This window comes from Pyrgilauda ruficollis, unplaced genomic scaffold (assembly GCF_017590135.1).
Source record: "Pyrgilauda ruficollis isolate IOZ18807 unplaced genomic scaffold, ASM1759013v1 scaffold132, whole genome shotgun sequence".
Classification (NCBI taxonomy): domain Eukaryota; kingdom Metazoa; phylum Chordata; class Aves; order Passeriformes; family Passeridae; genus Pyrgilauda; species Pyrgilauda ruficollis.
The window spans coordinates 1,244,526-1,268,454 of record NW_024511655.1 but is presented as its reverse complement, the minus strand read 5'-3'; the positions used below and the strand labels follow the sequence as shown (position 1 = coordinate 1,268,454).

At 41.0% G+C, this 23,929-nt stretch overlaps 2 protein-coding genes across 2 annotated transcripts; one reads left to right on the top strand and one right to left on the bottom strand.

The window, feature by feature from the left end:
- Positions 1 to 263: 263 nt before the first annotated feature.
- On the bottom strand, positions 264 to 6,375 carry DHCR7 (7-dehydrocholesterol reductase). The gene is made up of 7 exons (XM_041459206.1): positions 6,270 to 6,375; positions 5,193 to 5,415; positions 4,533 to 4,623; positions 3,671 to 3,884; positions 3,010 to 3,214; positions 2,347 to 2,478; positions 264 to 1,757 (listed from the first exon to the last, which is right to left on the bottom strand). Exons 1-7 carry the CDS (start codon positions 6,365 to 6,367, stop codon positions 1,293 to 1,295), a joined length of 1,428 nt encoding a protein of 475 aa, XP_041315140.1. The 5' UTR covers positions 6,368 to 6,375; the 3' UTR covers positions 264 to 1,292.
- Positions 6,376 to 8,196: 1,821 nt separating this feature from the next.
- On the top strand, positions 8,197 to 22,140 carry NADSYN1 (NAD synthetase 1). Its single transcript, XM_041459197.1, has 21 exons — positions 8,197 to 8,329; positions 8,470 to 8,530; positions 8,993 to 9,109; positions 9,670 to 9,723; positions 10,074 to 10,163; positions 10,418 to 10,469; positions 11,119 to 11,207; positions 12,077 to 12,194; positions 12,698 to 12,829; positions 13,341 to 13,415; positions 13,576 to 13,700; positions 13,942 to 13,990; positions 14,565 to 14,667; positions 15,340 to 15,508; positions 15,869 to 16,004; positions 16,758 to 16,864; positions 17,625 to 17,756; positions 17,911 to 17,980; positions 18,571 to 18,699; positions 19,173 to 19,349; positions 21,458 to 22,140. Exons 1-21 carry the CDS (start codon positions 8,245 to 8,247, stop codon positions 21,509 to 21,511), a joined length of 2,124 nt encoding a protein of 707 aa, XP_041315131.1. The 5' UTR covers positions 8,197 to 8,244; the 3' UTR covers positions 21,512 to 22,140.
- Positions 22,141 to 23,929: the final 1,789 nt, after the last annotated feature.

Below are 23,929 nucleotides of genomic sequence, written 5' to 3'. Positions count from 1 at the left end.
GTGAGTGGATCACTCACACCAGAAACCAGTGAAACAATCACCTGTTCGTAAATGATCTCCAAACACATTCCACATGAGCAAAACAGAGGAGAAACAAATGAGACGATTGTTGTTTTCCTTTTTCTCTGAGGGTTCTCAGCTTCCCAGGAGAAAAATCCTGGGCAAAGGATGAATTTGAATGCCACACAGCCCCACACAGCTCTTCGCTCCCTCCCCCACAGTGGGATGGGGAAGGGAATCAGGAAAGGGAGAGAATTCACGGGTTGAGATAAACACAGTTTAATAGGTAAAGGAAAAACTGCACAAAAACAAAGCAAAATAAGGGATCTACTCCCCACTTGCCATCTGCAGGTAGATCTTCAGACATCTCCAGGATTGCAGGGCTCCATAACATGTAATGGTGACTTGAAATGACAATTACCATCACTCCTGACATCCCTCACTTCCTTCTTCCTCCAGCTTTTTGTGCTGAGCACAATGCCATATGGCCTGGGATATTCCTTGGGTTAGTTGGGGTCAGTTGTCCTGCCCATGTCCCCTCCCAGCTCCTTGTGCTCACCCAGCCCACTACCTGGCGGGTGGGGTGAGATGCAAAAAAAGCCTAGATGCTGTGTAAACACTGCTCAAGAATAGTGACAACATCCCTGTGTTACCAACATTGTCTCAGCTCAAATCCAAAACTATGCCCACACCAGCTACTAGGAAAAAAAGTAACTCTACTCCAGCCCAAGCAGCTCAGCTCAGTAGCTTCACAAAGTCTGGTTTCAGTAGCAAAATAATACTCAGTTGGTCATGTTCCCTATTGTCAGGTGCTGAAAATAGCACTAATTTATGACAGTTTTCACTTTTGTTTTAGATTGTAACAATTATTTCAGACCAATTTCTTCAGTTCAGTATTTCCACTGTTCATCTCTTGACAAGCAACCAACAACCAAACCTCCTTTGCAGCTGTTCTCAATTGTAGGTTCTGATGGCCACCAGCAGCTGCATCAGAAAACTTTTTTCCTAAAGAGATGACAGAACTCTTTTTGTCTCTCCTGAAGCACTGCAAACTGCTTCCAGAGCCTTGCTACCATCAAGGGTAAGGCCACCTCCCAGCTTTGGGATTTCTCAGGAGTCTCAATACATGCATCTTTTCTTAAACTCCAAGTTAATTTGGAAATGGGGTGATTCAGAGGGGTATTCCAATTAAAAGTCTTTTTAAAAAATGGGGCAGTTCAGCGCCTCACTTCAGTTACTTTAATCATGCTATGTCCTCACGTTTCTTCTTTTTTCTTTCCCCTGTATTAGCCTTAAAATATCCCAGGTAGGAGCCGGTAGGGCACTACAGCAGTGTAGCACTTCCAGTCCTTCCCATACTTGCTGCTGCAACGGTGCTCGTCCCTAATGCAGCGGTGGGTCAGCAGAATGGTCATGTAAATGATGTAGAAGTAAGGCAGCATGTGCTCAAAGCCACAAGCCAGGCAATAGGCCAGCGAGCCCATCAGGTCCCCCGTGTAGTTGAAATGACGTGCCCAGCCCCAAAATCCTGAGGTCATCAGCTTGCTGTAGTACTTGGTGCCATCCACAGACATGTAGGAGCACTCAATGTACTCTGGCTTCTTCCCCCAGATCCTGCAGTTGCCATTGGTGCGACGGAACAGGTCCTTCTGGTGGTTGGTCATTCTGAAGATGTAATAACCCAGCAAGCCCAACATCAAGACCCCCACGGCATAAGCTGTGCACAGCTGGACGGGATGGTAAACCAAGTACAGACCCTGGGGAGCACAAAAACAATCAGCCATTTACTTCCAACAGAGGCTCAGCATGCCAGACTACTTCCTTGACTACAGTGATCCTCAACAGACTAGAAGAAGGAAGTAGAAAAATCTACTGCAATAGTAAAACTGCACAAAACTTTCAGAAAACTCTGCATCCTAGAGTTTCCTGCTCTCTTTCTCTCTCCAAAATTGCACTTCTTCGTGAAACAAGAAGAGAAAAGTTGCAAGGATGCAAACTGGACAGAAGGAAAAACCCAAGGAACAAAACCCAAACAAACCACCACTAACCAAAAGACCCCCAAGAAGCAGGAATAAAAAGAAAGGAAACTCAAAGGATGTAGCAAAGTATGTAGACACAATTGTCAATGACAGAAACAGGCACAAAAAAAAGGCAGGAGAGGAAAAGATGTCAAATCCATGCAGGGACAGGAAGCCTTCCTACAGAATTGTTACAAAGAATGTTGCTATAATTTCTCAACAGTGGGACTACATAGAAACATTTCAGGTACAAATTGAACTGCTAGAAAGAATGTTTCTGCAAAGTTTCACTCCTGTTAGCCCAAATACACAGTGTACACATATTTACCTGCAAAGTATAGAGGTAAGGCAACCAAACACAGTCACCCCAGCCCAAATACCATCCAAAATGATCATGGCAGATATCAATGGTTTTCAAGTACCAGGCTTCATTCCAAAAGAAGTCCAGAACATAAATACCCTGCAACAGAATAATTTCACATTAATAACGGAGCACTGTCACCAGTTACCCTGTTTAACAACATCAGCTTAATGTCTGTGCTGGCTTGTGATATGATCTCAAAATTCATTGGTGTTTTCACGTTAGCACTTCAAAACCAGACATTTCTGAACTCGGTTAAGAACTATCACATAAATAAAACCCACCTGGATACACAATATCTATCTCTCTAGACAGATAAAGCAATAATGGGATGACTGAGGCAAGTATACAACTCAAGGACAAACACTTGGGAAGTGAGCTCACAACTGACCGTGATCTCTCTTCAGCTTACATTCACAAGGTTACAAAGAGGAGGGACAGATCTTCTATTGAGCAGGCTTCCATTTACAAAGATCAGGGAATAAATCCAAAGAAGTCCCATCACTGAATGAGCTTGTTTCAGGCCAGGAAACAATGCCTCAGCTTCATTTCCATGGAAGTAGGTTTTTTTCTTACTTTCATACCAGCTTATTTCCAAACTTGTTTCTTAATTTCCTCCTCAGAATTTACCTGGAGGACATTGACAAGGATCATGGAGTTTGTCACTTCACCGTACAGCTCCTGTTGTTTGGCAGCAAAGGAAAGGTTGATTAGAGTCCAGGCCACAATCCCAGGGCGCCCATTGAAGAACAGCTTGAAATCAAACCACTTCCCTATTCGAGGGTTAAATTCAATCCCCATCATGTAGTCATAAAAGAAGTTGCCAGTAATTTTGCTGTAAAAAAAATTAGAAATGCGTACAGTTACATACAAATACAGGTAATTGCTACTCTGACTACACAATTCAGATTAATTTGATGCACTGATAATAAAAACCATAAAACCATGTAACATTGTGCAAGGTAACACAAACTGACCCAACCAAAGCATTGCATTAATAGACATAAATTGTAGAATTTCAGAGGTGCCTGAGTTTACTCTTGGTAACACTTCTGAACAGTCTAACTATTTTTAGGATGGGTGTATCTGTGACATTGAGGCTGCCAGACCCATGGTGTGCAGCATGAAACATAGGGGATGGTGGTGGTGAAGCAATGAACCACTGCCATACGCTGGCTTAGCTCTCTGTGCCAGTGAAATATACTCTTTCATACAATTTATATACCTGATTTTTATTTAACAATTTTAATCTCTGTTACCTAGTATTCTCTCACTCCTAAAATCCACATACCAGTCTTTTGCATTGGTAGGGAAAAAGTAGCCTTTGATCATTGCAAAGGTGGACACTGCATATCCCAAGATATTGGCACACCACAGGAGAGGAATCCAGTTGTCAAAAATGATGGTAGGTGAGAAGAAGTGGAAGCAAGAAGCATTGGCAAACCAAAGCACATGGGTAATGATCCAGGCCTGAAGTCCATTTATTTCATATTTATTCACGACACCTAAAATATGAAGAAAAAATGGAGTGTTAGTGACCCTGCATTAATAAAGCTTTTAATTAATATGGGTATGCGCAGAATATACAGAAGCTCAAACAAGTGCTCATGAAATGACCTCTCTCTCCTCATCGCCCAATTAAATACCTCGAGGCAATTTCCTGAAAGTTCCATTAGACTCTACTGCACCCATTAGGCTTTATTATGCTGAGTTTTTCTCCTCACAAAGCTGAATTTAGACTTTTCCCACAACTGCCTAGAGTAACAAGCCACCAGTAACACTTCACATCACTTGGACACATTTTGTCCAAGTCCCTTGGGTTAATGGAGCTTGAGCAGGTAAAACTATCTTGTTAAATACCAGCAATAGTCCACTGACAATTTTAAGTGCCAAAACTATCAACCAGTACTTTTCCATTGCTGGTGTGGTGCCTACATACCAACAGTTTTATTAATTACAAGAGATAGAAATGCTATAACTTATTCTAAAAGATGACCTAGATTGCTTTCTAGTTTTGTTTGAACTGAACATGTGAGGAAGGCTAGAGCATTTATGTCCACGTTTCCTCTGGTTACATGTGGGTCATTAAAGAACAGAAATAGTATAATTTCAGAAGATTGCATGGTGTGCATGTATTCCAAAGCAGACCTTACCAGCAGGGGTGACAGCACCTTCTTGTACACCTCCCACATATCCAGGGAGAAATTTATGGCAGAAATCAGGAATAGACATGTACAAAAACACCTAAAAGAGAGAGAATGTATTCACGGTAAACACAGACAAGACAAAACCCCTCAAAACACTATCCTTCACATACATATACCAAATATAATATTTATCTTAAGTTTCTAGCAAGTATTGGGTAAGCCAAAAAAGGAAAAGCTGTTGTGCTTTTAGACTAGTAATACATCTAAGCTACTCTACAGCTCTAAAGATGTATTTCATGTAAGGCTGTCATCCTTTTTTGGGGGGGAGGCAGGACAGTTGGTAACTACATTCAGATTCTCGTCCTTTTATTTTGATTTATTTCTTGTGTATTAATTTAAAACAAATGGGTATTGTTGTTATATAGCTGCTTTTTCTTAAAAACCTTATTAAGGAATATATCACACAAGGAATATTTCTGTATATTCCCATTATACTTATTTTCCAAGTACCTAGGCTTCATTTGGATTCCAAAACACCTAGGAAATTGTGAAGCACCAAAGAGTAAATGCCAGTGGAACATTCCACCATCTTTTGTGTAAAAGGATTCATCCAAGAGCTGTGGGAGAAACCAGACACTGCATCCAGATCATAACTCAATAACGTACCTGGAAAGCGACCCAAAGGGAATAAATGGCAGCAGCCCTATAGGTCAGCATGGGAGTCCTGTTCCAGATGTCAGACAGATGCTTATTCCCTGTCAGCAAGTCCAGGAGAGGATCAGTCAGAGAGCACTGGTACTGGGCACAGGACATGATGAAGTAATACACAATCAGTGGTGCAAACATCAGCAGGAAAAGGATGCTTGCCAAGGAAAACCAGTCCACCTCCCTGTAATCCAAAACAGAGCATTTTGTCTCCCCGGGTTTCAGACAGATGAGTTACATCAGACAATTTTTTCAGTGCACCTTCTAGATTTAACTGGATGAAAACTGAAAATGTGTTCAGGGCACAGACATGTCTGGGGAGTCAAACAGCCACGAAAAACTCAGCAAGGACCATTCTTTGCCACAAACTGCTCTAAAACTATGCTAGTTAATCAGAGCAAGAGATTAAATAAAATCTCCCCTCCAAAAACCAGATTATTATTACAGACTTCACATTTTTTGATGGCAATCACGGCTCTAACTGGTGCCATTCAGTTGGAAGTGATAATGGAATCCCAAGAACATTATGCAAAGCTTGGAAACTTGGAAAATACAGACCTTGGACAGCCATACGTTGAATTTTCTGTGCCACTGTTGCTGTTCCCAGCTGCAGTACAATGCCCTACTCATACCTGCCCAACTCTTAGGTAACTGGGACATGAGTTATAAATATTGCTACAGCAGAACTTGTCAACTGGGAATGCCACAGATGCCAGAATGCCTATTTTCCAAACCTCAGAAAATATTTATTTCCTTGAAGAAACCAGAAATTTTACCAATTTTTATGATCTGCTTTTCTTTTTTGCAAGGAGTGTGTTTTAACCCAAACTGTCTGGCAAACTCTCTGCCTTAAAAAACTTGAAGAACTCTTCTTCAGCACCTGTTGCTACGGCAAATTACCCATGAACTTTCCAGAGCAGGGCAACACAAAAATCTGTTATTAACAGAAGGAAGTTTAAAAGAAATACAGAATCTCTAAGAGTAAGAATGAAGCAGTTGGAAGTACAAGGACTACTTGGGGTCACTGGCTTCTCTCACCATGCTCTTCCCCACTGGCCTTGAGATGCTTTAGTATCATTTTGCATGTTTTGGTGTTTTCTTTCTTCAGCAAGTTTTTTCTCCTGATGGGCTGTCATTATGTCCTGTAGGAAAGAAAATATGAATCCTATTACTCCAGCTGGTTCTCAGCAATTATTATGCCTCTACAAGAGAATCACAAATAAAAGTTACTGAAATCTATTATATAGACTTCAGACACAAAATTTAGGGGTGGAGGACAGGAAGCAAAAAAATTTCACCAATTAATTCCCCATGAACTTATGCAAATTCAGGAAAACATAATCAAAAAAGATATTGAAGTAATCCATTAAACTTCTTGCTAACTGGAAATTTCTTTTAAGATGCATAGATACTAAATTGCTTATTACTTACATGTAGATGTAAAAGGGAAAAAAAAAGGTTCACCACATAGTCCTAAACCTTTGTAACTTAACTGTATATTTTAATTTGAGAAATTGATACTGCTGTAACATTGTCAGTACGGGACCTTGTCAACTGGATACTTCTGCCCAGAGTCCTTGCTCCATATATGTCATTTACACCATAGAAAACAAGATACAATCCTATCTAAGTTAAAAAATCAGTGGGAATGGAGAATGATTTACTCGGCACCACCTAACTCTCTCTGTGGAACACGCACTGTAGCTTTCTTTCATTCTGATCAAACACTTCTTAGGCTAAAGATCATCATCCTACAATCGGAACTATGGACCGACGTCCCGGCTCTGTGTGCCTCACCACGGCGAGCCCGATCCATCATCTGGGCACGGACTGAGCCTGGCCGTACCCTCTGCACCCACCTCCTCCTGGGCAACCTGTCCCAACGCACGAGCCTGGGTGTGAACAGGTAGCCAAGAAGGACAATGGCATCCTGGCATGTGTCAGCAGTAGTGTGGCCAGCAGGACCAGCGCAGTGACCATCCCCCTCTTCTGGGCACCTCTGAGACCTTGAATTGTGGGGTCAGTTTTGGGCACCTTAATCCAAGACAGAGTTGCTGGAGTGTGTCCAGAGAAGGGAATGGATCTGGGGCAGGATCTGGGGGAATGGAGGTCTCAGCCTGGAGAAAAGAAGGCTCAAGGAGGGGCTCTTACACTCTACAACTCCCTGAAGGGAGGCCATAGCCTGTATGCTCTCCCCCAAATGACAAGAGAAGAGGAAATAGCCTCAAATTGTGCCAAGGCTTGTTTAGATTGGACATTAAAGGTTTCTTCATGGAAAGTGTTGGCAGGCATTGGAACAGCCTGCCCAGAGCGGTGGTGGAGTCACCATTGCTGGAGGTAAAAGCCATGTGCATGTGGCACTTGGGGACATGCTTTAGTGGTGTGCTTGGCAGTGCTGGATTAGTGGTTGGACTCAGTGATCTTGCAGGCCTTTTCCAACCTAAATAATTCTGATTCTAGTACAGAAAGGAGTTAAAATGTATAAGGTGGCACACAGCAGCCAAATATGTGACGAGGGACATAAGAGAGGAGATTGGACTTTGAAGAAGTCAGCCTCTCTGGGGTCAGCACCCTGAAGGCTGCCGGCATGATGCTGAAATGAGACACACGGAAGGTCGCACCCTGTTCCAGTTACCTTGAGCTCCCGCACTCTGAACTCGGCTTGAGGGACACTTCTTAAAAGAAGCTGCAGGGTTAAGAAACGGGCTAAGGCTGCGCTCCCGTTACTCAGGGCTCTGGGGAGATAAAACTGCGGGAAGCGCGTAAAGCTGTGCGGCAGCGCACGGCGCCGGAGGAGCCACAGCGCGGACGGACACCGGCTGAAGCCGGGGCTGGATGCACTGACGGGGCAGGAGCTGCTACGGGCACCGGATGAGGGACCGGGAGGAGTGGCGCAGCAGGGTCCGGAGGAGGGACCGGGAGGAGTGCCGGAGCAGGGGCTGGGAGGAGGGACCGGCAGCCCGGCCCGGCCCGGCGCCGCCCCGGAAGCAGCGGGGAAAGCGGCGGGGCCGCCATGGGCCGGGCAGTGACCGTGGCCACCTGCGCCCTCAACCAGTGGGCTCTGGACTTTGAGGGCAACCTGGAGAGGATTTTCAGAAGTGAGTGCCGAGATGGCTGGCTGCCCCCGGCCATCAGGAAGCCTCTTCCGCTCCCTCTTTCCTTCCCTCCTTCCCTCCTGCGGCGAGCGGGGCGGCGCAGACCGTGCCTGTTTCACGCACTGCGCTCCCAACTCTTCCAGGTATCGACATCGCCAAGAGCAAAGGAGCCCGGTACCGGCTTGGGCCAGAGCTCGAAATCTGGTAAGGGCGCTTTGCTGGCGCTGGGTTTGCTGCGATTCCCGTTAACTGTGGAAGAACAGTCAGGAAGAGCATCAGCCCCGAGGTGCTGCAGTGCCCAGAGCCGTACTTGGAGCATGCGGCCGTCGGTGCAAAGGAGAGCACTGTAGTTGTGAGCACAGGATTGGGTCTCTTGTCTTGGAAACCTGACTGGTAGCGATGATTTTTAACCTATTTCAGTGAGTTTTCCTTCAGGGGAACTGTAGTGTGTTGATTTCTGCTTGGGCCCAGGCTGCTGTCCTGGAAGGAATATCATGGAGTGATATAGAACGCTGTAAATAGGGATGGTACTGGCAGCACTGCTTCTTAATTTTCTATATAAATTACTTATGTGGGTGAAATGCTCCCTGTCTGAAGTAGTTTTGGTTCTATGGCTCTGGTGCTAATCTGGCTGGATTTTTGATTTCTCCTTGTTTCTATACACAGTGGTTATGGCTGCTCAGATCACTATTATGAGTCAGACACACTCTTGCATTCGTTTCAAGTTCTGGAAAAGCTCTTGGAGTCTCCAGCTACTCAAGATATTATCTGTGATGTGGGAATGTAAGTTTGTTTGGTTTTTTTTTTTTTTTTGCAAACCTGTGATAAAGGGATAAGTCCTTAGGGAATGCTGCTTGTGCCATGCTCTGGATAGTGAGGGCTCTGCACCAAACTGTCAGACATATCTTGGGAACTGCACTGCTCACTGAAGCCATTGTAAGCCTTGTGCTGACACGGAAAGGTGATAAATTATACCTGTAAAGTTAACATGTTAGTATTGATATAATTGTGTAAAGCTAGTTTGATTTTGAACTGGGTTGGCAGTATCACAGGAGGTCACATTTCATTAAGTAACCTGGCCCAGCCATGGTGAATCAGCTCATGTTCCTAAAGCTCAGGTAGTAGTTGATATATGTGAGATTGACAGCACAGTTAGTAACTCCGATTTTTTCAAACTACTACTTTAACTAAAAAATTAGAAGTTAAAACTTCATATATTGCTTTGCTTGATTCTCTCCAGTGAGGTCTTACGAATAGATTTTGCAGTGAAGTAGATTCTGTAGCTTTTTATAATTTCATTTAGTGAGTGTAGTCACTACTAATTTTGGTTTTTATTTTCACAGGCCTGTTCTGCACAGAAATGTTCGCTACAATTGTCGAGTGATCTTTTTAAATAAGTAAGTAGTTCTTGATGTGTTTTGTGAGGTAACACATTATCTTTTTAGACACCAGTTCGGCTTCCAAGCAAGATTCTTCAGTGCTACTTAGAGTAATGGATTTGTCTTCCTATTTGCTAAATTTGAGAGAGACAGCTAAGGTTTCTCATTATCTATTTTTCCTTTTCTGATTTGTGGAAACTAAATTCCCACTGCTTTCTGGAAAAGTTCTGAAAACTCCTTGAGCTGCAAGAAACTTCAAAAATGTTACATTATAAAAGGAAAGAAGAAGTTGTTCTTAATCAGTGTTCATATATAGCTTGTTTGGCTGTACATCATGTGTTAACTCAGTTTTTCTGTTTTTATTTAAGGAAGATTCTTCTGATCAGACCAAAAATATCACTGGCAAATGCAGGAAACTACAGGGAACTTAGATGGTTTACCCCATGGAGCAAAGCAAGGTATTCTGGCAACTCTAGGAATTGTGTTAAAAAACACAGCTTTCTGTTTGCAGCCACGGCTATCTTAAAATGTTAGCATTTCTGATTAATTCCACAGAAAATATGAGGGTTTTTTTTATTTTTTTAAACACAACAGCCCTGTACAACTTCAATATGGTTTCTTTAACCATAGTTAGTTAGAAGGTGAGACAAGAACCAGTTTTTGTGCTGTGATTGATGTAATGATGTGTTCACAATCTGTAAACTTGATTTAGGCATGTGGAGGAATATTTTCTGCCCAGGATAATGCAGGAAGTGACTGGACAGGTAAGCTGTTTTTTTGGTTTTTTTTTTTTTTAATTTAGCATCTTCCAGATTTAGCAATTAAAAACTGTAGTCTCCAAAATTCTGCTGCCAGTCCTGTTGTAGATTCATTTGTTTTAGTGGTGGTTCTAAGTTGCATTAAATGAGAGCAAAATTTTGAATCTGCATCAGTTGTTTGTATATACAGAACGCTGATTGCCATATTTTGCACAATTTTAGTACTGAGTTTATCTGTGCTTGAGACTAGAACTGAGTATGTGTTTTTAGGTTAAAAAAAATTAAATTAAAAATCATTTAAACCTTATTTGTTCAGAAGAATCTATAATTTTTGTTAATTCACACTAAAGCATGAGTGTGATTTCTAGCAACAGACAGTCTCTGTTTTGTAGATTAAATCCTGTTCTTAAGCAAAGCATTAGATCTGAATACTACTGAAATTAAAATACAAAATTTCAATCTGTCCAGAAATTTGCATTTCAGAAATTTTTTTTAATCAAAATGTAAGAAGGTATAATGTGATTGATACTGTGTCACTAATTTCACATAAGTAAGCATTCAATTTTTGTATTTTCTTAAGATTCGTAGTTCAAGTTTGTGAATTGAACAGCTTGTTCTACTGCGTGTGTGTAAGAATGCTCTTGTTTTTCCTCAGGAAACTGTTCCTTTTGGGGATGCAGTGCTAGCAACCAAAGATACCTGCCTAGGGGCAGAAATATGTGAAGAACTCTGGGCACCAAACAGGTAAAGGAGAAGTAATCCAAAACATACCCTGGAGCTGCCAGAAATATAAATGTTTGAAGAGATCTGCTTATTATTCTTCTGTGTAGTTTATCTTTCTACCAGTAAGATAAAATATAATTAGGAGCAATAAATACATCATGGGAAAGACCTCATTAGGCTAGGTGCAGGATGGCAAAGAAATGTTGGTTGTTAAACTAAATCAACTTGAAACAAGAAGGTAGGGGAGAAATACCAGAAAGAAGCAGAATGAAAAGAGTGATCTAAGGAAATAAATGACAGGTAACTCTTGTGCTCACATTCCTGATACTTTTCCAAATCTCCTGGTTACATTAATTTCCTTGTAACTGCAGACAATGTGGTGTGTTGAAGATGTGATTTTTTTTTTTGTTGGTTTTTTTTTTTTGTTGGTTTTTTTGTTTTGTTTTTTTTTTAGTATTTCTTTTTTATTACATTGGAAAAAGAAAAAAAGCAGTAAAAATCTTCTCCTTGTTGTTCTGTTTTTGGGTTTACTAAGAGACAAGGAAAATGGGACAACTGACTTTGCAGTGTATATCCATGTTGCTCTTTCAGGCCAAGGTGATGGTGTTCTCTCTTTCTTTGAGATCTGGCCTTCTATAGAGCAAAAGGCATTTTATTTAGAGCAGACTGAGCAAAAGCCCTCCTGATCTCTGCTGCCACTGCTGGTCTTTGACAGAAGAGTTGGGCAATGCAAGGAAACAGATATTTTTGAAAGCCCTATCCTTGTTTGAGCTAAGACGTGCAGAAAACTGACAGTGACATAAATGTTTCTGTTTGTCAGTGATTTTTAATGACATTTGCAGTTTCCACAGCACAGTAGTGATTTATTTTTGTGCCTTTTGCTTTGACAGCCCTCACATTGAGATGGGACTTGATGGCGTGGAAATTTTCACCAACTCTTCTGGGAGTCACCACGTGCTGCGGAAGGCTCATGCCCGGGTGGATCTGGTGAATTCTGCCACAGCAAAGGTGTGTGCTTTTCTATTGGAAAGTTCTGTGTGTTTGAAAAACGAGAAGACACTTATTATTTGGTCTGTAATCCTATCTAACAGTGATGTGGACAAAAATAAAGCAGTGAGTGTACATTACACTGTGAAAAAGCTGCTTTGTCATTGTAATTTAACTGGCTTTGCTTATATTTAACAGTATCTGCTCTCTCCTCTGATATCCAAACACAGCTTCTGTCATCACCTTCCTGCTTTTCCCAACCTCAGTCTGAACTCAGAATTTCAATTTAGAAGCGCAGCTCTCTCTGTTTGGGTTGAGGGAATGACTCTTGCTACTAAGAGAGTCCTGTAAAGAGGGAATCCCAGCCATAAATCATTCACAATGTAAAGGGAGAGGAAATTTGTAAGAAGGGCAGGAGCAGAGAAACGTTTTGATTTTTAACATCCTGTCAGGTGCTACATTCTGAACAGCTTTTTGTTTGGTTTTTTTTTTTCTCTTCCCTGCATGTTTGTTTCTCCTGGCAGAATGGTGGAATATATATTTTAGCAAACCAGAAGGGCTGTGATGGTGATCGTCTGTATTATGATGGCTGTGCAATGATTTCCATGAATGGAGAAACAGTTGTGCAAGGATCCCAGTTCTCACTCGATGATGTGGTAATGTATTCACCCTTAGCTGCTGGGACACTTATGCTCAACACTTCCCAAACATTCCAGATCTAGGTCCACATCTCTAGACTAAAAAGGGTGTATTTTAATAATGTTATTCACACTAGATCCAAGTGTTTTCCTAGTCAGATTACCTACAGTAGCTCTCCTGCTTTTGTGAAGGAAGAACTGTCACAGTGGAAGAACTTCATGAAAACATTTCTGTATGTAATCACCATGAGGAGGAGAGACTCTGTTAATTGAGATTCCTGTATTTAAAGGAAGAGAGGGCAAATACTGCAATGTGCTAATTATGACCCAGTTTTGTGGACACAAGGTTTCACTTTGATTTCAGAAAATAGATTTGTCATCTAGCTTTCCTCACATTATGTGCAAGCTCCATCTCTTTCCCCAGTAACATTTCTTACCTTTTCCTTTGCCACGGCTGATGCTGAATCTTTTGCCAAGCACTGTTTATCTGTTTGTGTAGAGTGATCTAATGTTAAAAGCCTTTCCACAGGAGGTGCTGGTTGCCACTCTGGACCTGGAGGATGTTCGAAGTTACAGAGCAGAGATTTCATCTCGTAACTTGGCAGTAAGAACTCTTTGTCTTTGTAAACTGTCCCAAGTTTGAATAGTTACTGGATGTAAGAAGTATTTGCATGTCTTGATTTTCACAGTGTCTTAGAGAGCTGATTTTTTTTTAAACTATGTTAAAATTGGTGTCTTCTGAATTCTTCTGTACTATTGCTTAGGCAAGTAAAGTGAATCCTTATCCCAGGGTAAAAGTGAACTTTGCTCTGTCGTGTCCTGGTGATTTAGCTGTTCCTACTTGTATGCCAATCCAGTGGAGACACCACAGTCCTGAGGAGGAGATCAGGTAATCAAATGCTGAATCTCTTGCTTGAAAATTATTTTGATTTAAAAAAAAAAAAAACCCAAAAAAACCCAAAAAAAACAAACCCTCCAAAAAAACCCAAACTCAAAGAAAGAGATAAACATAAGATGTTGTTCAGATTTAAGTTAAAGAAATCTCTCATTGGAAGACCACAGTAAATATGTTGACTTGCTTAGGTGTTATTCCCTAACCTTCTTAAAACAATCATGTTCTGTAATTTCAGTCTTGGACCTGCATGTTGGCTCTGGGACTATTTAAGGCGCAGCAAACAGGTAAGAACAATGGGGTTTGTTTTTCCCTTGGCATACACAGCTTCTTTTGTGCCACAGGCACAATCCAAATTGTTTTCCTCTGCTGCTGGTAACCCAAACTGATGTTAGTCCAACGTGCAAAGTTTGAGTTTTTCACTGGTAGCTCATTCAGACTTAAAAATGGTATTCCCAGTGTGACTTCAATATGCTCTGTGCTCCCTCTTCTTAGGAATTTTGCTTTCTTGAGTGCAGCAGAGTGACATGAAGTAGTCATTCAGTGTAATAGTAAAGTATATATGAAAAATGTAATCCTTTTTATTAGCATTTCTGTCTTACTAGAGGGTAAAGACAACTGGAATTTTTCCTAGGCAAAGGGTTTTACACTGACTACTTGTTTGGTTACCCAGTTGATGAGAGTTTCAAATTATTTGCTCTGGGTGGTTTGTTCTCTTTTTCCCCAGTAGAATATAAACCTTGAACAATATGAAGCCTTGAAAATGCCTGTCATTCTACAGGAGCGTGTTTTTGAGTGGTACAATATGTATTTTTTTCCTAATTTTGCTATGTGGAACCTCTTCCTTGCTCTGTTTTCAAGGCAGGATTTCTCCTACCTCTGAGTGGTGGAATTGACAGCTCTGCTACAGCTTGCATAGTGTATTCCATGTGTCACCAGGTTTGCCTGGCAGTCAAGAATGGCAGTAAGTAGATCTGTGTGTCTGGCCAGCTGTGTTTACTAATGGTTATGGATAAGTTAATATTAGCTGGGTGCAGTAGCTGCAAGAGCTTATTAATGGCAGACCTTTTTTGTGTCGCTCTAATGTAGTCCTCTGTATCTCTTCAGAAATTCCAGTGAAAATGTGTGTCCAAATTCAGATTCTCTGAATTGGCATAATAGTTTCCATTTTGGGTTTGAGAATTGGATGTGGAACTCAGACTAGTTTAGAACAAGACTCTTGTTCAAATGATGGCTGATGTAGTCTTCAGTTTATTCTGAGAATTTTCCCCTTCTATTAAAAGTAGCACTACAAAGCATGGTTAGGAATGATTTAAGTTCTTTAAGTTCTGGCTTTAAGCAGACTTCATGCTTTTAGCTAAGTCTTTGTACATACTGGATTGTGTTTTGTATGAAAATTCTTCAGTAGACCTAAGGGATTTAAAATTTCTGTGCTCAAAATCAGAAGCAAAATCAGTAATTCTTTCATTTGATAGATGAAAATTTTTTTGGGAAGTAAGATGTAGTCGTCTTATTTGTCATGGGCACTCTAAAGCTTAATTGGAATACAAGGGATGTACAAGATATTTGCATATCCTGCAAAGGGAGGAGCACAATAATTTCCACTCCTGTTCTGTTTCTTCTACTCTGTCCTCAGATGCAGATGTGCTGGCTGATGCACGCAGGATTGTGAATGATGAGACCTACATCCCTGAGGATCCTCGGGAATTCTGCAAGCGTGTGCTCACCACGTGCTACATGGCTAGTGAGAACTCTTCCCAGGATTCCTGCAACAGGGCCAAACTGCTGGCTGAGCAAATAGGCAGGTACAAGCTCAGAAGTGGTGGGAAAAAAACATCATGTTCTGGCAAAGACTTACATCATAAACATTCAAACTCAAAAAGGAGAAAAAATAAGAGAGGAATAGGAGGTGGGTTAAGTAGGAATGCTACAGATGTTATTACTAAAATGTTAAAGTGATGCAAACTTAGAAGTGTTTGGCAGAGGACATGGAATTTTGGAAAAAGACTCTGAAAAGTGTTATTTTTTCCTAAGTTTCTTCCTACCAGATCTGAGATTTTAGCAGCTTTAAAACATCATTTGATGGGTGGATTTTTGGTGGTTTTTTTCTGTTTTGTGTGGTCAGATTGTGCTGGCTGAGTCACTTGTGCTTGAATTCTTCTCAGCTACCACATCAACCTGAACATCGATGCGGCTGTGAAAGCTGTTGTGGGGATCTTCAGTGTGGTGACAGGTCGAACTCCCCAGTTTTCTGTCTATGGAGGGAGCAGCAGAGAGAGCCTGGCACTCCAGAATGTGCAGGTGTGTGTCCTGTAGGCTGAATCAGGTCACACTCTTTTGGTTCTGTGGGTTTTGGTTTGATTTTTTTTTTTGGTTTTCCAACCTAATCAGCAACTCTGCTTTAGTTCTGAGTGTTGGTTATCCTGTTTGATAGTTTTTCTTAATTTGAGGACTTGATCTTTCTCTCTCTGTTACTGGAGAAATCCAGCTGTTTGCTCTGCAAGCAAACATTGAATTCTTTGTCAGCTTTTTGGCAACAGGAGAGGTTTAAGTCACAGAGGAGTGTGGATACTTGCTTAGCATCCCCAACAATTGCTGCTGGATCTGGAGGCTGGATCCCAGGGTGGTTTGGCATTGCTGCCATCCTTAGAAAAAGATGAGTTTCAGAATGGGCACAAAAGCAATGTAAACTTTTTACAAATGTTTTCTGTTAGACTAGAGGGGTTTATTTACTCTATAAAAGGATATGGTTTATCTGCATGCTTCATCCATCATGGATCCTTGTTAGTGCTAACAGAGGTAGCAAATGGCAGCTACTCCCCAGTTTGCAGTTGGCCAGGAGAAACTTCCTCAGTCTGTGGCAGTAGCAGATACTGAACCTGAATTTCCTGACTGTTCAGCAATTTCTCCACAAGACTATCCTTCTTGCAGTCACGCTTACCCTGCCCACGTTTTTTCTTCATGAGCTTGTTTAGACAATTGATTAATAAAAGTGACTGGGGAGAAGTCACTCTGCTATGTAAATTTTGCTTTCCTTTTAATTTTGCTTTGCAGGCTAGAATAAGAATGGTCCTTGCCTACCTGTTTGCTCAGCTCACACTGTGGGTTCGTGGGATGCCAGGGGGACTGCTAGTGCTGGGATCAGCCAATGTGGATGAAAGGTTGGTGAAAATTGGGAATCCACACCCATGTGGAACAGGTCGCTGTCGTTTCCTGTAACTCTACCAAATATCTCTGTAGATTATTACTCAGAAGAGGTAACAACCTAAGAATGCACAGGTAACAGTGAAATTAATGAAAATAGGTAAATCAGCTTGAATGGGGAATTGTGTATTTTTCAGAGGTTTAGCCAAAGTATTGCTACAGCTTTCCCATAAAATGCTGTTTTCAGTAGAGCTTACCTGTGCATTCACTAGGCTAACTTCCCAATTTGTTGAATTTTCAATTACTGTATTAGGAATGAAGATGTGAACTTTGAGCTGAAAAAGCAGACCTTAAAATCTGGGGTACTGTTACTAGAGCTAATATTTGAAGATTAAAGCAATCCCTTTGAGACTGTGGGAGTGGTAACCTCTAAAGCTGTGAGAGTACTGTGTGCTGGTTGTGTGGGTGTTGTGAGATTTATTGTTTTAATTAGCACAGTATTTTAATTGTTTTGCACATATTGCCTCAGCATGGATAGTTTTGCAGTGCTTTGTGATTGTTTAAAGTATCATCTTCTGGAAATTTCCGGGCTTTAGGATAGCCCTGCTGCAGTTAAATATGTTGCCCTTTAGGTATAAATACGTTACTAATCTGCAGTCTGTTTCTCCCTTTCTTCATGCTACATATAAATTATCTGTAGTGTCAAGGGTTATATATTATGCTGCAGTAACATTATTATTAACTGTTGCTGTATAAAATTTCCTGTTTTTTGCTCAGTCTCCGTGGTTACTTGACCAAGTACGACTGCTCCAGTGCTGATATCAACCCCATTGGTGGCATCAGCAAGACTGATTTGAAGAATTTCATTCAGTACTGCATTGAAAACTTCCAGCTCATGGCCCTCAGGAGGTGAGCAGTGATTCAGTGACTGGTGTTTGTTCATTCCACTGGAGGAACTGTCTGAGCCAGGTGCTTCATTTTTTGGATGAAGCACTTTTTTAACAAACCAACACTCATGAGACTGCATGGAATCCATGCTTTTCCTTTTCCCTCTCCCTTACAGTATAATGTCAGCTCCACCCACTGCAGAGTTGGAGCCCCTGGTGGATGGACAAGTGGCTCAGACTGATGAGGTAATAATGGGCAGTGCCTTTAAAATGCTTTAAGCCTTACCCCAAAATCTGGGGTTTGTCCCATAGCTGTTGTTTACTCTTATATGTAACCATGCTTACTGACAGGCGTGTTTATAACCCACCTTAAAGCTGCCCACAAGGCATTAGTTCCTCACACCTGCCCTATCTGTGTTGACAATAGTTTCCAAAACAGCAAATTAACATTTTTTAATTATTTTAGATGTTTGGACACTTAGAAGGATGGGTGTTGTAAAACGCAGTTTGTTTTATGGTTTTTTTTAATAACAAGAGAAAGTCAGGGCCTTACTGCTATGAAAATGCCTGGTGGCAAAGCACTCTTCTCCCCACATGCTTCTCTTAGCAAAGGAGAGGACTGATAAAACTACATCTGTGGCCTCCAATCCCCCAATTTGGAGAGATTCCAGTGGGTTTTTTTATTTCTGCTGATATTATTACTATGTCTTTTTGACATTGACAGTATAATTTTGGTATTTCTTTGATTTAACAGGGTTATTTTAATTGCTCCATTAAAGTATTAATTAAAATTTGCATATTTAAGATTTTCCTTGACTTTCTGTGTGTGTTTTCAGACAGATATGGGGATGACATATGCAGAGCTCTCAATCTATGGGAAATTAAGGAAAATTGCAAAGGCTGGACCATACAGTATGTTCTGTAAGCTGCTTAATATATGGAAGGAAATTTGTACTCCAAGAGAGGTAATATACCAAAGAGAAAAAAAAATCAAATACTTTAATGCTTTTGCCAAAATAGAGTATGTTTGGAGAAAGGCCAGGTTCCTTTTAACTGAAAGTAATAGTTTCATTATTTTGTGTTTAGAGATTATTCTACAGGTGCAGCAGAATATGCTACAAAAGCTGGCCTGCATCTCTTAAATGGAGCTTGTTGTCTTGTGCTGCAAATTGTTAAAACAATTGTTAATTGGGTAATTTGAAAACAATTACTTCAGAATTATACCTCAGGGAAAATTGTTCTCTGAAATACAGATGACCAACTACTCTTGAAGCCTTTGTTTATGTGTTCTGAGACAAAAAATGGCTCTTGCTTTGAAAGAATACCTAGACCATGTAAAAGTAGAAAACTGTCTCCAAAATACTGTGCTCCTCTCAAATTTTAAATTAAAGTACTAAGAAACTTCATCTGGTTAAAAGCTACGTTCTTTGTACACCAGGTGGCATCCAAGGTTAAGCACTTCTTCAGGATGTATTCAGTCAACAGGCACAAAATGACCACCCTCACTCCTTCCTACCACGCTGAGAACTACAGTCCAGATGACAACCGCTTTGACCTGAGGCCTTTCCTCTACAACACCTCGTGGTCCTGGCAGTTCAGGTGTATAGACAAACAGGTAAATGCCTTCTGCTTCTGGAATGATTTTGTATTTAAATTATTCAAAGCCTGGTTCCAGTGAATCTCCAGTAAAAAGAAAACTAACATTTAGGGTAGCAGTTATTACAGAAATAACTGTGATTGTTCTTTTCACACAGCTGTGAGGTTAAATCCCCTGATTTCAGTGTAGGCTGTTTAGGTTCTTTTTTGTCATACTGCTATGAAAACAAGAACAAGAAAAAATAAAAGAATACATGTACTGAGGAGGGAAAGTAATAGGTGTACCCAGACTCATGAAGTCCTGTGCTAATGGGAGAAACAAGCTTTTGTGTTTTGGTTTCAGTGCAGGACCTGTCTGAAGGGATATGCTTTATTGCAGAATTAAGACTTGACCTACATCAGCGTGGGGAAAGCCAGTGTAAGAGGCAGTAATTCACTGTGAGTGCTTCTCCCAGCTGCTTCTGCAACAATTCCTTTTTTGAATCTCAAGTTAGCTGACTCACAAATTCATGTTTGCTCAAACACAGCAGCAGTAATGGTACCATGCTCAGTTTGAGCACTGAGATGGGGAGGGGCCCAGGCAATTATTGGAAGCATGCTTAACTTTTTATAGTTTTTAGCCACCCTTTCAAGCTTATTTTTAATGCCTCTTTTATGGCACAAATGCTGGGGTGAAGAATTTTAGCACCTTGAAGTTTTTTTCTGCCAGAGATTTTATACCCCAGTTGCTTTTAAGAATATGTTTATACATGTAATAAACATTCACCTTCAACTGTGAAATGCCAGACATGTTGTAATAGTATTTTACTACCTTGAAACCTGGGATAAAAGCTACCATGTGCAGTACTTTATTGTAAAATATGTATAGTGGGGAATTTTTTACATCAAATTGGACTTTTTTCCACTGAAGTCCAGGACAAAAGTTATTTTGGTCTCAGTGGGAGTCAGGCAAGATGTTTGTAGGGTCTGGACCAAAATGTAATTATTTTATGCTTACAGTAAATGTGATTAAGATCTTTTAATGATGCAGGTATTGTTACATTCTCTAACTAGATTTGTTGTGCTCTCAGAGCAGTTGTGCTCTGCAAGGGTAGTGGCCATTGCAATTTATTCCTGGAAACTGGGAGGCAAGTTTGGGGAAAATTTTATTGTATAGATAAGAGTAACCTGAACTGATAACTCCTGCAGCTCTTTGTAAGACTGGAAAACAATAATTTGCAGTGGTTTGAGTCAAATCTGCCCTATTCAAGAAAAGGAATACAGGAAGAGTTTCTTCTTGCTGTAGATGTTCAGCACAATTGTAATTCTGAAGAGAATCACTCTTTAGGACAGAGTCCCACTGATGATTCTGCTTCTGGGACTCAATCTGCACTTAAGATTTTTCTGGCATAGTAGCAAGACTCTGAAAATATGGCTTAAACTTGACATAAAACCCACCTTTAGTTAGGCAATGCCAGGTTTTCCTGTAGGAGAGTCATGTTACAGCTCGAGCTCATTTGTGAATGGAAACAATTTGGAGGGCTAATGATAGAGAAATCTGTTGGATTTGTAGAAAGTACTTTTCTGCTTTGGATGTCTGTAGTGTAGTCAAGCCAGTTTAGTTATCCACTCACTTTTAGTGCAAAATTCCCTTTGCATTTGCTGCAGAAGGAACAGGGGTAAAAGGAATTCAAGATCATAGCATTTGCTGGGAATTACCAGATTTGCTCTTGGAGTCTTCATGTCATTCAGCTTTACCTGGCTGAGGGGGTCCCTAGGAGCTCTGGCAGTGCTGTCTGTAGCTTCTGCCTTAGAGCTGAATAAAGGGTTTGTGGTCAGAGCACAAATGATGCACTTCCAGGTGCCAAAATATTCACTGGGATTTTAATAGCTGCCATAATTGGAAGGAACTGTGATGCAGCTCAGAAGAAAGCTGGCACATCTGCCTGCAAGGATGAGATATCTGCAGGCTGTCTTCTGCTTTTTCAGGTGTTACACCACAAGATTAGCTGCATTTGGTCAAACCAAAAGATTTATCCACTTCATAAAAACCTTATCTTTGTGTGTCTCTTTTACAACCGGTAGGAGGTGTTGATGGAAGAAGAAGCTTATTTTTGCTACTGAATTGGTTTCTTTTTTTACTTGCAGGTATCCAAGCTAGAAAAAAAGGAAGGAATTTCTGTAGCTGAAGATACGGACTGACTTCCTGTCTTGTTTAATTGGTAATTAATTTGCCAAACAGAATGTTCAAAACTGGATTATACTGTGATAATGAGCAGGGATGACCTGCTTAACAGTTCTTGAGCTGACCTTTGTAATCAATTTTTTTAATTGACTCCCTGTTTTACTCCCAGTATACTTAAACTGTAGTTTGGCTAAGAGATCATTTATTAAGGATTTTCTTCAACTTCTTGAGTTAATTGCCTTTAATTTAAAAACTCACCTTACTTTGCAATGAATTTGTAATTTTGTCATGCTAATTGACACAGTTCTTATTCTACATGTTTTTTTTATTTACCTGGCACTGCTTCGTAGACTGGTCCAGTGTTTTGAGTGACCACAAAGTCAAACTCAGCAAGGTGTTGGAAGCATGTCTGTCTTGAAGCAGATGAGTAATCTTCAGAATAGTGAGGTCAAATTCAGAGTTCATCTTCTTGTTTCATTTGAATATTGCAGAATGAAGTATAAAACCAATGTCCTCTGAGCTCAATTAGAGTGTTATCCACATCCCACCTACAGTCTGCAAAAACTTAATTTTTAACTTCATGTCTTCAAACTGATCTTTTAAATTTGTTCAGTGCTGTGCAGCAATAAAAAAGGATGGGCTTGTTCCTCTGTCTGAGGCCCTTTTCTGCCTTTTCATTTAATGTTTAGCTGTTCCCATTTCTTTTTTAAACATTGATTTGAAAGGGGTGCTCTTCTAATAGGGAAAACAAGAAGTGCATTTCTGGACTTCTGGGCAAACAATATTCTTAAGTGCAACAACAGGAGAGCTCAGGCCCAGTGAGACTTCTGTTAAGATAGTCTTACATTGTGCTAGTAGAAAATGTCTGCTAAAAAGGGCACATTCTCCACATTTGTTTTCCACAACTTGGGACTTGATTCACCTGGAGTTAAAGATGCTGCAGGAAGAATGGAAAACCCCAGCTGCGATTTGCCTTCCTTCACAGTTAGTTGGGCACTTCCACTTGCAATTCCAGCTAGAGGGAGTGGATGAATTCTGAAGAGAAGTTCAAAAGTGTGTTGTATATTTGAAGACTTATTTCTTTGTTTCCTCTGGAAGTTACCGATTTCTCTTTCTGGACAATCACAGAAGAGGAGACATTTCCTTTCATTCAAATAAAAAATAATAGTACAAAACCACAATATTTACATAGGTCTCCTGTGTTGTTAACAGTTAGTGTTGTTACCCTAACTATTTCTGACACTTTTTTAGCAATGGCATTTACAGCATGTGTACAAATTGTATTTCATTTCTTGGTTGCTAATGCTGACTACAGACTGTACCAGGTCACTCCTATTTTCCTTTTACTATCCAGAAATTTTCACTGGGTCTGTTCCATCTGATGCCTCTAGTTCGACTGTTATCAACACTTAACTCCAGTGTTATCAGTGCATTGTTGCCTACTGAGAATGGGAAATAATTCTAATGTCTAGCTGATGATGTTCACTTTTTACTGGAGACAACTTGTATTTGGTTTGTGTGGCTAGGTTTTAGTGGCGGGGGGGTCTACAGAAGTGGCTTCTTTGAGAAGCTCCTGGAAGCTTCCTGCATATCTGGCAGAGCCGATCCCAGCTGGCTCCAGGATGGACCAAGGCCAAGCCAACCAGCGATGTGAGCAATGCCTCTGATAACAGATTTAAGAAGGAGGAAAAGGTATTGTGCAGAAGTAATTGCAGCCAAAGAAGAGCAGGGTGAGAACATGTGAGGGGAACAGCCTTGCAGATGCTCAGGTCAGGGCAGAGCAGGGTCCTGGCAGGGACCTGTGGAGGAGCGGGGAGCCCATGCTGGAGCAGGTGTCCTGGTAGGACTTGTGGCACTGCAGGAAACCCACAACAGGCTGTTCCTGAAGAACTGCAGCCCGTGGGAAGGACTCATGTTGGAAGAGTTTGTGGAGGACTGTTCTCTGTGAGAGGGAAACCCCCACGCTGAAGGAGGGGAAGGACTCATTGCCCTGAAGAGGAAGCAGTGGCAAAAGCAATGAGAAATGACCATAACCCCATACCCTGCCTCACTACGCCAGTGAGGGAGAGGAGTAGAAAATCAGGTATAAGTTTAAGCCCAGGAAGGAGGGGAGGGCGGGCTGGATTGTCTTTAGGATTAGCTTTATTTCTCATTATCCTGTTTCGTTATGATTGGTAGTAAATTCAAATAATTTTGCTATGTAGATTCTGTTTTGCCTATGATGGTATTCAGTGAGTGATCTCTCCCTGCCCTTAATTCATATTTTCTCTCCATGTCCAGCTGAGGAGGGGAGTGATGGAGCAGCCCAGGTCAAATCCATTGCACAACCATTATGGTAAAGATAACATTTTTATCTTCAGCTGGATTTTACCCTGCCTTATTTGGAAGTCAGTGTTAAACTTAATTTTTTACTAAACAGATGAAAGCAAAAGCTA

Excerpts from the sequence above, each read along its gene's own strand:
- NADSYN1 (XM_041459197.1), top strand. The coding sequence starts at position 8,245 with ATGGGCCGGGCAGTGACCGTGGCCACCTGCGCCCTCAACCAGTGGGCT. Across the intron at positions 13,991-14,564 it reads ATTTAAGGCGCAGCAAACAG|GCAGGATTTCTCCTACCTCT; the intron begins GTAAGAACAATG and ends TCTGTTTTCAAG. Across the intron at positions 19,350-21,457 it reads TCAGGTGTATAGACAAACAG|GTATCCAAGCTAGAAAAAAA; the intron begins GTAAATGCCTTC and ends TTTTACTTGCAG.
- DHCR7 (XM_041459206.1), bottom strand. The coding sequence starts at position 6,367 with ATGACAGCCCATCAGGAGAAAAAACTTGCTGAAGAAAGAAAACACCAA. Across the intron at positions 5,416-6,269 it reads GGCCAGTGGGGAAGAGCATG|GGAGGTGGACTGGTTTTCCT; the intron begins GTGAGAGAAGCC and ends TTTGGATTACAG. Across the intron at positions 3,215-3,670 it reads CCTACCAATGCAAAAGACTG|CAAAATTACTGGCAACTTCT; the intron begins GTATGTGGATTT and ends TTTTTTTTACAG.